Raw genomic sequence first — 14,441 nt, 5'->3', positions numbered from 1 at the left:
TCTGCCCCAAGAGTCTCCCAGTGTCTTATAATGAGAGGCTGCTTTCTCTCACACATTATGTTCACTTATTATCGGCACATGTTGTTGTTCTGTGGAAGCTAACATCTTGTAGTCTCTGACACGTTGCATGTTTAGTATGAGGCTAAAATTCCCCCTCAGTGGGTCACTGGTGACCTGCTGGATGTACCGAGGTTCATTAAACATGACTAAAAACTCAAATGTCAAAGGAAAAAAACAAAATATTTAAAGTCAATCATTCTGATCATAGTTGTACTTTGACCTTTAACCTCTCTGCTCTGTGCTGTTTCCTCTTTCAGACCAGAAAAACATCACAGCTGAGTCTGGACAGGACATCACTCTGACATGTCGAGCGCCAAACAACAACACCAAATTTATACATTGGAGCAAAGGTCACTTGACATCAGGCTATGTCTACTTGTACCAGGAGGGGCAATTTGTTCCACAAGGTCAGAATCCATCTTTTAAGAACCGGGTGGATCTGCAGGACAGACAGATGAAGGATGGAGACGTGTCTTTGATTCTGAAGGATGTGACGATTAATGACACTGGAACAGTGTTGGGAAGGTTACTTTTAAAATGTATTCCATTACAGAATACAGAATACATGCCCCAAAATGTATTCTGTAACGTATTACGTTACGTTACTCAATGACAGTAACGTATTCTGAATACTTTGGATTACTTAATATATTATCGTGCTTTTTACAACAACGTGAATGTACTATTGCTGTGTGATTTATTACTATTACTGAAGGTCTGCGACTCCGAACTGTACTAAAGGGACCTCTGACTAATACGGCGGGGTCCCTGTCGGCTTGTAGCTGAAAACTAGCTTTACTTTGTTGTATGGGTCAACTTTTCTTGCGAGAGACAGAGAGAGGCGTTGAAAGGCTGCTCCAACGGAACTTATTGTTTTCGGAGGAAAACACGAACACGGTGTACAGTCGAGTCTTAATAGCTTACTTACAACTGGGCTCGTCAGGCACTCTTCTTGGCTGAAGTGGTTATTATTATATTTACATGCTTCCAGCTCCCGTTTTTCCTCGATGACAACTCGTACCTTTCCACTCCCCTTTTTCTCCCTCCTCGCGCTCACAGACCCATAACGTGTATGGCAGTCCATTCTCCCTGCAACACGGTCACCCAGGAAACACACAGTCTCAGAGAGAGAGAGAGAGCGCGTCGCCCTGTAACCATGGCAACCGTAACGCTGCCGCCTGGAACAACAGAACGTAGCTGTCAAACAAAACCCAAACAGTCCTGACCCGCGACAACATGAAACAGGAAAGTACCGCAGTGTAATCCATTTATTTCAACAAAGTAACTGTATTCTGAATACCACCTTTTTAAACGGTAACTGTAACGGAATACAGTTACTCATATTTTGTATTTTAAATACGTAACGGCGGTACATGTATTCCGTTACTCCCCAACACTGCACTGCAACATACGAGTGTCGTGTGTTCATGAAAGAAACACGCTCTCGGGAGCTCATAATCATCATCCACCTTCATGTTGTTCCTCCAGGTGAGTGAGTAGAGTTGAGTGTGTGTGTGATCAGAGGTGAAGCTGCTTCCTGGTTGTTGATGTTTGTTTGTAAAGATGTTGTTGATGAGACTTTGTAGAAAGCAGCTGGTCTGAGTGATGTGATCAGAGTGGATAATGTCTGACAGCAGTTTGAAGAGGAAATGGATTCTGTTCTGTTCTTCACTCATCACCTACCTGACAGCTGACACCTCACACCTGTTTCTCACCTGCAGGTCAGACAGGAGGACACACAGATGATGGAGGTAAGGATGAAGAAGGGAAGAAGGATGAGGGAAAGAAGGAAGAAGGGCAGAAGCATGAAGTGAAGAAGGAAGAAGGGAAGAAGGAAGAAGGAGAGAAGGATGAGGGAAATAAGGAAGAAGGGATGAAGGATGAAAGGAAGAAACCTGAAGTTAAAACAGAAAATGGCAGGAAGGGTGAAGGGGAGAAGGATGAATCTATTGCACTGCAAGCTTTACCTGCTCTTCTTGTTGCTGCTGTTAGTGTTTTTTTTCTCATCTAAAAAAACATCAAAAGAATCCCCCAAAAAACAACAAGCAGAGTCAAAAACGATAAAAGGTTCTGTTCATCTGGTCTCATCCAAGTGACTTCTTCAGTCTCAGCTGACTGCAGGTTTCCCCAACATGGAAAAAAGAGCTTTGTTATCCAACCCTGGACCATCACCAAGTTATTAGTTCAGGTATGTGGATGACACCTGGGTGAAAGTCAAATCTCAGGATGTACCACTGATCACATGAACTTTGTGGACCAACACATCAAATTCACCAGGGAGGATATGAAATATCTCAGAGGGGTCAGGGGTCAAGAGCTGAACTCTGAGTCTCCTGCTGCTGATCCAAACTCTGTGTTGACACCAAAAGTGAAGAACATGCTGATCATCATCTTTAAACCTCACAGCAGAACTGTGGGTCAAATCATCTGAAAACACACAGAAATGAACTTTCCTGTGCTGCCTGACAGTGACTCTGAACTACAGTCTTCAGGATGTTCATGAACACAAAGTAAAACTGTTACAAACATGTATGAATTAGTGCTGTCAGTGTTAATCTCTTTAAAATGACGTTAATGCCATAACAGCATTAACGCAGCAAATCTCTGTTAGTGGTTTACGTTAAGTGTTAATCACACTCTAGATCTTGTTTTAACATATGGCATAGAAACTGAACAACAGACACACACAGTGATATTTGAGAAGTGAAATTAAGTTTATTGGATTTACAGAAAGTGTGCAAGAATTGTTTAAATAAAATCAGGCAAGTGCATAAATTTGGCACCACAAAAAAAGAAATGAAATCAATATTTACTGTATATCTGTCACGGTTCTGGGTCCGTTGGACCCAGTATTTTGAGTTTATTATGTTTTGGTTTAAGTTTGCATCAGGGATTGTTCTCTTGTTCTCTTGTTGTGTTAATGATGTTTATTATTAGAGTTCCATGTTTCTGTGTATTTGGGTTTAAGATGCGGGTTTAGTTTCATATGTCATTTCCTGTCTGTCTCTCGATGTCGAGCCTGCGTGTGATGTTTTATTGTGAAGGTCTGCGTCTCATGTGAGTGTGTTCAGTTTTACCTCTGTCTTGTCTTACTGATTGTTCCCAGCTGTGTCCACCACCTGTGTGTAATTCCCGTGTTTCTCTGTGTGTATTTAAGTCGTGTCCTCCGTCATTGTAGTTGCTGGTCCGTCTGTGTATCTACCATGTCTCACCCGTGTGTTCTCCCTGCTGTCCATCGTCATTCTCCTCTGCTCGTTCTCATTCAGGTTTGTGCTCTGTAGTTTAGTTGTTCTCCAGTCTAGTTTAGTTCGACCTCCGTTTGCTGTTTGTCCCTATTTATTTCATGTTCAATAAACCACCTTCACACCCGCACGACTGCCTGCGCTTGGATCCTCATTATTTTCGCACGGCTCTCCTCACTCGCCGTGACAATATCAATATGTGTGTCTCCTATATGATATATTTAACTGACATTTTTTATTGTAACAACCAATGATTTATAGAGGAAAATAATGACTATTAACAAGGTTGCCCAAACATTTGCACCCATAGGAACATAGTGAAGACCAATTATTTAAGAGCATAAAGAGAGGTTAGTTTATTTTGGAGGCAAGCTCCATTTATTAAGAAAATTTAAAAAAGGCAGGAACGCTCTTTAGAGGTTTGTGGGTGGCGCAGAGCCATTGTGAGGAAGTCACTCGGACTTCAAACAGGCTATTCTTTTTGGCTGCCAAGACACAGCTCCCTTTGCCGAGAAGTGGGACATGAACTTCTCCCTCACCAGGACAGCCTCTCTGGAGGAGTTTGTTGCTGCTACATGACCCAGGCCTTGCAACGGCTCCACCACAGCAGGTGCCACACCCCTCACAGCAGGTGCCCCTCTCTCATCCAAACAGCGCAGAAAATTGTGGAGAACACACGTTGCCTTCACACACTTCTCCGCAATTTCAGGAAGCAGCTCCATGGAGCGCCGATACAACCTCCACTGTGAGGAGAGGATACCGAAGGCACCCTCCACTATCAGCTGGGCTCTGGAAAGGTGATAGTTGAAGATCCTCTTCTCTAATGGGAGGAGGCGTCCTGGGAAAGGCCTCATGAGTTGCTGCCACAGTGGGAACACTTCATCAGCCACAAAGACAGGGCTGGGCTCCACGGTGTTCTCCACCAGGTAGAAGCTGGTCAGGAGGCACATGGAGAGTCCCTGCCTGAAAAGCCTGACCAAAGGTGGAATTGGCCAGAATACCCCCAACAGAAGCTTAGAACTGAAGAAGCTTTTCGGATGAGAGGTGAAACGTCTTCAAGCAACTTAAAGTCCAGACGCTTTTCTTTGCAAGCTCCTTTTAATGAACCAGTGTGAAGAAAACAGGTGAGCACTCTTGCTAAAGAGCTAATCACCTTGCACAATGACAACCATATTGATCCACAATTCTCTAAAGGTTGGGTTGTTTGTTTGTCTGGTTATTTGTTTCTTTGAGGTTTGGCTTTTCATGTATCAGGTTTTTCCCCTCAAGCACCTGCTCATATTCTGTTGTCTCACATAGATTTTCACATTCCTGTTCAGGCCATGTTCTTGTTACAGTTTTCATGTTTTAGGGTTTCCCAATTTAGATTTCCGTTTTAGTTCTCACCCCCATTTTCTTGGCCTGGGACCCAAAAGTTAGTTTTCTTTTTTGCGCTAGATTCTTAAGCTGCAGGTTTTATCTCTCCAAACAAAATTGACTGAACCAGCAGCAAAAGAAGATCCAAACTACGCTTGACATAAACATCTTCATTAATTACGTCTCTTACTTGCTGTTTTACCTCCACCACTATAAAACCACACTTCATGCACAACTCTCTCTCAGTGTTTCCCATTCACTTGCTCATTACCTACCAGTCTATTGTTGCTTACAGCGCTGTCGGCCGCTGTGTTTTGTTTTTTACTTAAATGACTTCCAACAAGAAAGCCGCATTTCTGGTGTTCAATACTGAAAAAATTTAAACTTTTAAAAATGCAGAATTGCTAAATCCTTAGCTGTAACCTTTGCTCCTCTTCACTTTAGCAGCATCAGGTAATGTTCATATTTTGATTTGTGGTGTTCTTCAGTTTTTGTTCTACTGCAAAATATTTCAAGGTTATCTGCTATAGGTTGAGATGTGGATCCAACAACACTGGACATTATATTTCTTCATTTCCATTTAATACTCGTACAGCTGCTGTTATTGTTATGTTATGTTATTGTTATATTTCTTCATACATTCTTATATATTTCTATACTGTGTATTGTGTATTTTGTTGTACAGTTATTTTATTTTCAACTTTAACTTATATATTTTATCTTATTCTTTCCCAGTTAAATTTACCCTTCATTCTAATTTGTGTTGTACAGTTATTTCATTTTTAACTTAAATTTTTATATTTTATTTGATTCCTTTCTAGTTAAATTGACCCTTTTTAATTTTCATATTTATTTCCCATCTTAGCCTTTTTCTTTTTTTCTTTAGGTCACAAGCAGTTGTGTAAGCATTTCACTGCATATCGTACTGTGTATGACTGTGTATGTGACAAATAAAATTGAATTTGAATTGAATTTGAATTTGAATTTGGATCCAAGTGCAGGACACTGAGACGGAAATGTAACTGAAAACCTCAGCTTTATTGCTGGCACCAAACAAAAACAGAAACCAAACATGAAAACACAAAGTGGAACGCACAGGCAGGATCTGAGGGTACGACTTGACACTGAGCAAGGGCAAACACAGGGCTAATATACACAGGGACGTAATCAGGGAATGGAAAACAGGAGGGAGACAGCTGGGAGAAATTAGACTAACGAGACAGGGGAGCAGTAGAACTGAACACACTGACCACAGACTGGGACTATCAAAAAAAAACAGGAGACATGAAACAAATCAGAAAGACGCAGACTTGACACTAAACTAAATCTGCAATAATAACAATAATCAAAACAGTATCACTAAATAATCAGAACATAAATCATAACTCAGAACAACACCAAAATTTAAGAAACAGAAAGAGCTGGGTCAAACTGATCCAGAACCGTGACAAAATCCAGGCCTGGAAAATCTCCTTCATGTTTTTCTGTGATTTATCCTCAGTTACTTTGACACAAAGGCATCTGCTGTGACACCTACACCTTTGATAAAGTCTCACAAGTGTCAGCTTCCTCTTTATAGATATACAAATATGGATATGTACTGATAAGTGTTTAGAATTATAATCTGAGGCAAAATTTCCCCGATTCAAATTGAATCCAATAGTGGATCGAATCGATTTGAATTTAAATACCTTTAAACAAGGAGAGGTCATTAGAAAGAATGAATATGATTTATTGATGAACAGAATCTAGACAGATGTCAAGATATCCAGCAGCATGGACAGATGTGAGGCCATACATCATGGCCGAGATTCAAGATCAAGGTCAGAGGTCACATTTTCTAAAAAAAATGATCATTATGACTCGAGAAGAATGTCACCTAAGATTGTCTACCAGGAGGCAGATGGGTAGTAATGGTCACCAGCAGTATTTTTTATTTAAAGATAACAGAAAATCTTACAGGCTGTAAATAAGGAATAAGGAAAAAGTTAGATTTGAAGAAACAATAAGACAATAAATCCCAGTTTAAAACTAAAATTAAGTCATGAACAAACAAAAACAGAATAAACTTAAATAACATTGAAACAGGAGCACCGAGCTAAAGGGAAGTAATACAATGAAACGAACTTGCATAAGGAATAAGAAAATAAAGACACAAAAATGTTAAGAAATAACAGAAAATAGAAAATCAAAACAAAATATAAAGCCATATTCAAAGGGTGATCGAAAGTACAAAACTAGAGAAAAAAAGACCAAAAAAATGAAAACCCTGTGTCAAAGACTCTGGGACCAGTTTTCAAGTGGGGCTCTCTGTTTGGCTCTCTGTTTAACAATGCTCGTGTGAGATTTAGAGAACAGATGTTGGGAAATGAAGGGTGGACTAATTAGAGTTCCGTCTGGACTGTTATCTGTTTAATCTCAATAAAAAGTGAAAGCAAATGCAGCATGCAGAGACTGAGTGTCTGATAATGAGAGGCCTGCTATTTCGTAGTTCTTTGTCATTTGATCCAGCATTTTGAGTTTATGGTGTTTTTCTGATTTCTTTGTGTTGGAATGTTTTAGTTTTCTATTATTTGGGTTAGTTGTGGTTTTTCCCTTAACTGTTTCCACATTTCTTCTATTAAGGTCTCCTCCTGTTGTGTACATCTAGTTTCCCTGAGCATTCCTCCCTCCCAGCTTCTGTGACAAGTTGTTTCCTCTTCTACTTTGACAGTACTGTGTTTAGTGTTTCTTTCTCTGGGTCTTTATGTCTGTTCATCAAAGCTGTTTTCCCAGATGTTTTCACTCTTCCTAATTACTCTCTTCTGTATTAATCTTTTCATTGTCAGGACGTCTGCTCAGTTTTTCATGTTTCTGTTCTTCGTGCATTATGTTCAGGTATACATATGTTTACTGTTAGTTTAGTTTTCCCAGTCAGTTTTGCCTTAGTTTCCTCAGGGAAACTAAGTATCCCTTTCAGCCTAAATAAATGTCTCACTCTTACTACATTACTTATTACATTAAGCTTTGATTTCCAAACTTCTGCTTTGGGTTCATTCATGAACCTCCACACAGTCTGCCAGATTTGGTGACATGCTTTCTCTCATATATTATGTTCTAGAGATGGCACACCACTTTTTAATGTCAGATACTGATATCAAAACTTTGGATATCTGCCAATGCTGATATGAATCCGATATAACTCATTTTATAATCAATAAAACTGTTTGTTTTTTTTGTTTTTTTTACAAATATCTTGCTGCATTTTGTATATGTTCATACTCAAGTACTCATACTCAAAACACTAAAGCTACTCTGTTATATCTGTATGTAAGATTCAGACAATTATTTCTTTAAAAAAAATAAATCTTATGAACATATGTCTGTAAGAGATTATTCCAAAGGTTAAATACTCTTCAAGTTAAAGTACTTTTTAATTTAACCTTTATCCATACTGGTAAAGTGTTGTTTGTTGTTTGTTTATCGCGGAAGTTAGTCCAAAATTAACCCGCAAAGTCCACAAAGTCAGCTTTATTTTTTACAATTATTATAGATGATTTAAGGCTGTGAAACCCATCACTACACACTTTATACACTGTTCTCAGACAGGCATTAACATTTTCACACTTTTCTCTCTTGTTTAAACACTCTCAAAGTTCAAACCTTTGTAGAAAAATAAGTCCAGTATTATAGAATGAAACCAAATATAATTTTAGGGGCGATTGTGGCTCATGAGTTGGCCCTTCGTCTTGAAATCGGAAGGTTGCTGGTTTGAGCCCCGGCTCGGACAGTCTCGGTCGTTGTGTCCTTATCCAAAACACTTCACCCGTTGCCTACTGGTGATGGCCACAGGGGCCGATGGCGCGATATGGCAGCCTTGCTTCTGTCAGTCTGCCCCAGGGCATCTGTGGCTACAACTGTAGCTGCCATCACCAGTGTGTGAATGAATAGTGGAATTGTAAAGTGCTTTGAGGGTCTCAAAAAGCACTATATAAATGCAATCCATTATTAATATCAAACCCTGTTTTCAAGTCCAAACATTAGTTAGAGAAATAAAAATATAAATGTTTTCCTATAAATAATAAAGATCGAACTAACAAATTCTTATTATTAATTATTATAATTGAATAGTAATAATAATTACTATTAATGGTGCCCTACAGTCGTGTTACATGTTTTTTGGACTATAAGACGCACTTAAAATCCTTTTATTTTTTCTCAAATTAAAAGTATGAATTCTGGTTGTGCTTACTGACCGCTAACTGATTTTATATAGTAAACAGCACTCAAAAATCTGTCAGAAGTTTTAGTATGACTTTATTAAGCTATGAAGTCGCAACACTTGATGGCTTGTCAGAACATTAAAGCTACCGTAATCAGGAGACATTGTTTTTATTGGGGAGGAAACATACAGTACAGCACTTCAGAGTCACACTGCTAGCGATCGAAGATTTATGTAAATTTGACAAGCTGAAAGCATTCTGTACTGAACAGGAGACACGGCACGGAGGAGATTGATTGACAATGCTCTACAGCCAATCAGGATGCAGAACACAATGTGCTGTAAAAAAAAATAAAAGCATGCAAAGTTGCACACACACACACACGCACACACACACAAAAAAAAAAAATCAGCCAAACAGCGAGGCAGCGAAAGGGGAACTGCATTATAGCGAAGGACAACTGTATTCCCATTGAGACTCAACGTCTCATTTACATTTATTTGCATTTATTTATATTTATTTACATTTATTTGGGAAGGGATCTCAGAACCAGATTATAGATGGCAGACAGTTGGTGTCATAAACCAGCGGTCTCCAACCTTTTTTGCGCCACGGACCGGTTTATGCCCGACAACATTTTCATGGACCGGCCTTTAAGGTGTCGCAGATAAATACAACAAAATAAAACTAAAAAGCAATAAAGCAATAAAGGTTTTCAGTTATATTTCCGTCTCAGAGTCCTGCACTTGGATCCACATCTCCACCTCCCCGCACACAGAGCCCTGATAGAACGACGCGACCAGTAATGGATCCAGCGGACTCACACTTCGCCTCTGAGGGAGAGAATCTCGCGCTCCTTTGGGATTACTGTTGGAGGGTAGTCCACGCCGCGAGCCCCTACAAGAGGCAGCTGGAGGTAGTATTTTTTGATAATTTTTTGTCATCCACTGCCTCCACTGTCAGTTTTCTAAATATAAATGGACTCAAACAAATAATAACAGCTCTAAGAGTGAGGCTAAGTTTTGAACTGTTTGGCATGGGCGGCCCAGGGAAAGAGGATTCAGTAGTTCTCCTGGAGGCCCTCGCCACTTGGTACTCTCAACGACAGCAGCATTTTTTGCCAAGGTTTATCGCCAAATTGTTTGATCCATCCTTGAAGAACAAATGCAACCCTCACCGTCATCACCCAACCACACTTCCATTCTCTCCTGTAGTACGGACTGGTGCAGTTTTCATTTCCACACCTTCAGCTCAGTTAGCTGATCAGCAGCCACCCTCAGCTCAGCTAGCTGATCAGCAGCCACCCTCAGCTCAGTCTCCAGTGTTTTCTGATCAGCAGCCACCCTCAGCTCAGTCTCCAGTGTTTTCTGATCAGCAGCCACCCTCAGCTCAGTCTCCAGTGTTTTCTGATCAGCAGCCACCCTCAGCTCAGTCTCCAGTGTTTCCTGCTCAGCAGCCGCCTGTAGCCCAGTGTCCAGTGTTTCCTGCTCAGCAGCTGCCTGTAGCCCAGTGTCCAGTGTTTCCTGCTCAGCAGCTGCCTGTAGCCCAGTGTCCAGTGTTTCCTGCTCAGCAGCAACCTGTAGCTCAGTGTCCAGTGTTTCCTGCTCAGCAGCCGCCTGTAGCCCCGTTAGCCGCCCAATAACCAACTCCACCACCACCACCACTTTCACCTCAAGTTCAGTCACCCATAGCTCAGTCTTCACCCCCGCTATCCATAACTCAGTCGCTACCACAATCGGATATTCTGCAAGCTTTGTTACAGTCCATAACCCAGTCAGTAGCTCAGTTAGTGGAGGATTCATTAGCGTTGTCATCTGCTCAGTCAGCCACTCATCTTCACCCTCAGCCAGGGGTCCCGATTGCCTCTGGTCCTGCATCTGCTCCAGCTGGAGGGCCCAAGGAGCCCATCCAGCCTCAAGTGTTGTCAGCTGGGGATTCAGGTGAACCCAGCCAGCGTCCAGCCTCATCGGCTGGAGGGCCTGAGGAGCCCGTCCAGCGTCAGGTCTCGTCTGCTGGGGGTTCGGGAGAACCCAGCCAGCCTCAAGTCTTGTTAGCTGGAGGGCCCGAGTCGCCCGTCCAGCCTCAAGTCTTGTTAGCTGGAGGGCCCGAGTCACCCGTCCAGCTTCGTGCCACGTCTGCTGGAGGGCCCGAGTCGCCCATCCAGCTTCAAGCCACGTCAGCCGGGGCCGCTTTGAGCGTTCACACTAGAGCGCGTTTGCTGTCACATTTTATTTGTAGCATGAACAAGCAGACAAAAAAATTGGATTTGATCAAAAAATTGGAATTGAGCATTAAGACCTGCAGTGTGAACGTAGCCTAAGGGAGGATTAAGGGTCACCTGGTCCAGCCCTAACTGTATGCTTTAGCAAAAAGGAAAGTTTTAAGCCTAATCTCGTCACGCTGACAGATCTCTTCCTGTTTAAATAAATGTTGTAAATAAACTGATGGCATCTCTTAGGCTTCACTTCAGTTTTAGTTATAAACCAGGAGACCGTCTGAGGCTGATTTTGACTTCACTCTGATGGTCACAGAGAACAAAGAGCTAAATGCAGGAAACCAGGATAAGATTTACATTAAAACATTTAAAAACACATTTTGTTAGAAATCAGCACATTTAACGGTCGTGTGTAGTGTTTATAAAACAGAAGAAGACAAAATCGTCACACACTGAACTTTAGATGATTAATCTTCCTGCTGCTAATATATGAGTGAAGTGTTTAAACTGAAGCAGCAGATTTACTCTCTTTTAGAAACTGTCAGACTTTAAAGGTTAAAGAAAGATAAGAGTCCACAGGAGGCAGTGTGTGTACAAACTGTAATCAGACAGGGCAGAGGTTCATCCACCCAACACGTGCTCCATGCTGCTGACTGTGATTCGGTGGAAGTAGATGATGTAAGTGTAAAACAATGAAGAAGAAGGTCCTTTATGATCAGGTGGAGAACAGCAAAAAGAAAGGAATGGTAGCCAAGAGGTTTAAAACCTCCTATATACAGCATGTTTATAGATGATATCACTATTTTGTATTTTACGTGCACATGCACGTAAAAATGCTGTACCCAATAAAGAAGCAATTGTGTGTCAAACAAAGCCCATGAAAAGGGTTTAAATTGGATGTTTAAATTTAAGTGCATCACAGTTTAAAAATGTATTTAACACTGAAAAATAAGAAAAAACGTTTTATGTTATGGTCATAACTGTAATATAAACAAATGAATAACAATTTTATTGTCGGTTTGTTTCTTAAAGTAATCAAACCCATATCACAAAGCAGCCACTAGAGGGAGCTCTAGGGCAGTTTATATATATATCTTGCAAGCTCCACCAGGAAGTCCACCCGTCTTTCCTTTGTCCCGGTGCATGCTTGATACAGCACATGTGCATTCAGTGCTACCATGTCAATCATGTTCGCTGCAATTTCAATTGCAAGTGTACCTCTTACTTCAAGTGTACCTCTGGTGCAAATTACTGACCTCTGTCATCGTTTTAGGTGGGGGAACTTGCACAATCGGTGGCTGACTAAATACTTTTTTGCCCCACTGTATATATATTTATATTTCTTCATACATTCGTATATATTTCTATACTGTGTATTGTGTATTTTGTTGTACAGTTATTTTATTTTCAACTTTAATTTATATATTTTATCTTATTCTTTCCCAGTTAAATTTACCCTTCATTCTAATTTGTGTTGTACAGTTATTTCATTTTTAACTTAAATTTTTATATTTTATTTTATTTGATTCCTTTCTAGTTAAATTGACCCTTTTTAATTTTCATATTTATTTCCTATCTTATTCATAGCCTTTTCTTTTTTCTTTAGGTCACGAGCAGTTGTGTAAGCATTTCACTGCATATCGTACTGTGTATGACTGTGTATGTGACCAATAAAATTTGAATTTGAATTTGGATCCAAGTGCAGGACTCTGAGACGGAAATGTAACTGAAAACCTCAGCTTTATTGCTGGCACCAAACAAAAACAGAAACCAAACATGAAAACACAAACTGGACCAAACAGGCAGGATCTGAAGGTACGACTTGACACCGTTAATTCATCATTTTCACTCTGTACCACTGCTCCTTATCAGGCTGTGTGAAGCACAGTAAACAATTCAGTCGAGGCCTTGAGCCATAAACAGACATCACGCACAGACATTGTTTTCACTACCCAAATGCTTTAGACCTTGTCCCCTAAATCTACACAAATGCCCTCTGGGTGACATGAACTGCATTTAACCAATAAACAATCAATGGCTTCTTGTTGTTGTAACCGACTCCGTATTTGGATGTATGTGTGCAGCATTTGTTAGTAAAGCATTTTTCATTGCATCAGCGTGTGTGTGTGAATCACTTCTCAGTGAATTGAATCAGCATTTCGATTTTTTGCACATGTGTGTGTCATTTCTCACTCAATCAACGAGTGCATATGTTCATATGTGTGTTTCTCTTCATTCTGAGTCAGTGCAGGTAGATGTCTGTGTTTGTGTGTGTTTGTGTTCATCACTTTCCTGTTCTGGTGTTCTGGGTAAACCACGGCCAGAAGCGTGCCCTGGGGTCCTGCCCTCCTCCATTTCAGTCTGTTTGCATCCATTGGTGCTGCTGCTCAAAGTTCTGTCCATACTGGTTCTGGCCCCAATTGAGGCAGTCCTTTTCTCCAGTGTCCTGCATCTTCTCCTTGTTCCGCTCCTCCTTAACTTGACCCTTTTGCTTCTGTAGCTCCTTCAGGGCTTGCTCCTGCTGTTGGAGCTTCTGGTCAGGTTTGGCGACCTCCTGCTCCAGCAAGCTCCGGCCTGATTTCAAGTCCTGTGTCTGGGACTCCAAGCCTGACTGATGGGTTCGATTATCAGCCAGCTCCTCCTGAGCCATGCTCAGTTTCTGCTCTGATGCCTTGAGCTCTTACTGAGTCTTTTCCGTACACGTCAGATTGAAGTCCATTGATGTTTCCCTTGCTTTGCTCCACGGCCTTCTACAGCTCTGCTGTTCGGCTCTTCTCAGAGGTCAGCTCCTGGCCGAGCCCCGACACCTGTGCCTTCAGCTTATTTTCTCCTTGTGCTTTTGTCCATTCTGAGGTGCCTCCTGACCTCAGTTACTCCTCCTGTCTCTGGCACACCCTTTTTGCTGCCCGATCATCCGTGTTGGTCCGTCACTGTCCTGCACAGTTTTAATGCAGAGTTGTTAAGGTCAGCATTGTGTTGCTCGGCCTCACTTTTCCTCCAGGCTTAATGGGCGTCTCGTCACAGCTCTGTCAGCTGAAGCTGTCTGGAAATCTCCCCCGTGTAGTGAAACGGGCCTTGGATTTAACGCTCTCCGTCTCCGCTGCATGAGATCGTTTTCCTGCAGCAGTGTTGACGTTTTCAGGTTGTTGTTGTGGGTCCAGCTGCTGTAGCATTTGGTCAGGGTCACATCAAAGATGGTAGAGGAGAGAGCAAAGATGGTAGAGGAGGAGTCCAGGTCAGCCTCGGCTTTCCAGGTTGACAAAGGAGCCTGTAATCAAGCATAAAGAGAAAAAACAAAACAAAAACAAAACAAAACAAAAACAGACGAAGAGGAAAATGATGTTGTGTTGGCTGTGTTATTCAGAG

General features: G+C 41.3%; 1 protein-coding gene and 1 pseudogene across 1 annotated transcript in view; one reads left to right on the top strand and one right to left on the bottom strand.

Annotated features, from left to right (window-relative positions):
• The window catches only part of LOC147334038 (polymeric immunoglobulin receptor-like), a 419,044-nt gene that overhangs the window by 47,491 nt on the left and 357,112 nt on the right, over positions 1 to 14,441 (top strand). The window contains exons 6-7 of the mRNA XM_086286448.1: positions 318 to 570; positions 1,466 to 1,538. Of these exons, the coding sequence (XP_086142574.1) occupies positions 318 to 570; positions 1,466 to 1,538 (326 nt within the window). The remainder of the gene's footprint in view (positions 1 to 317; positions 571 to 1,465; positions 1,539 to 14,441) is intronic.
• Positions 3,755 to 13,725, bottom strand: LOC147334052 (uncharacterized; annotated as a pseudogene).

The sequence above is a fragment of the Aulonocara sp. 'chitande type north' Nkhata Bay genome, linkage group LG3 (assembly GCF_057382095.1).
Source record: "Aulonocara sp. 'chitande type north' Nkhata Bay isolate Kocher_YH1m ecotype deep benthic linkage group LG3, A_spYH_male_GT1.1, whole genome shotgun sequence".
Taxonomy (NCBI): Eukaryota; Metazoa; Chordata; class Actinopteri; order Cichliformes; family Cichlidae; genus Aulonocara; species Aulonocara sp. 'chitande type north' Nkhata Bay.
The sequence above is the reverse complement of the archived record's forward strand: the minus strand, read 5'-3'. Positions and strand labels throughout refer to the sequence as shown.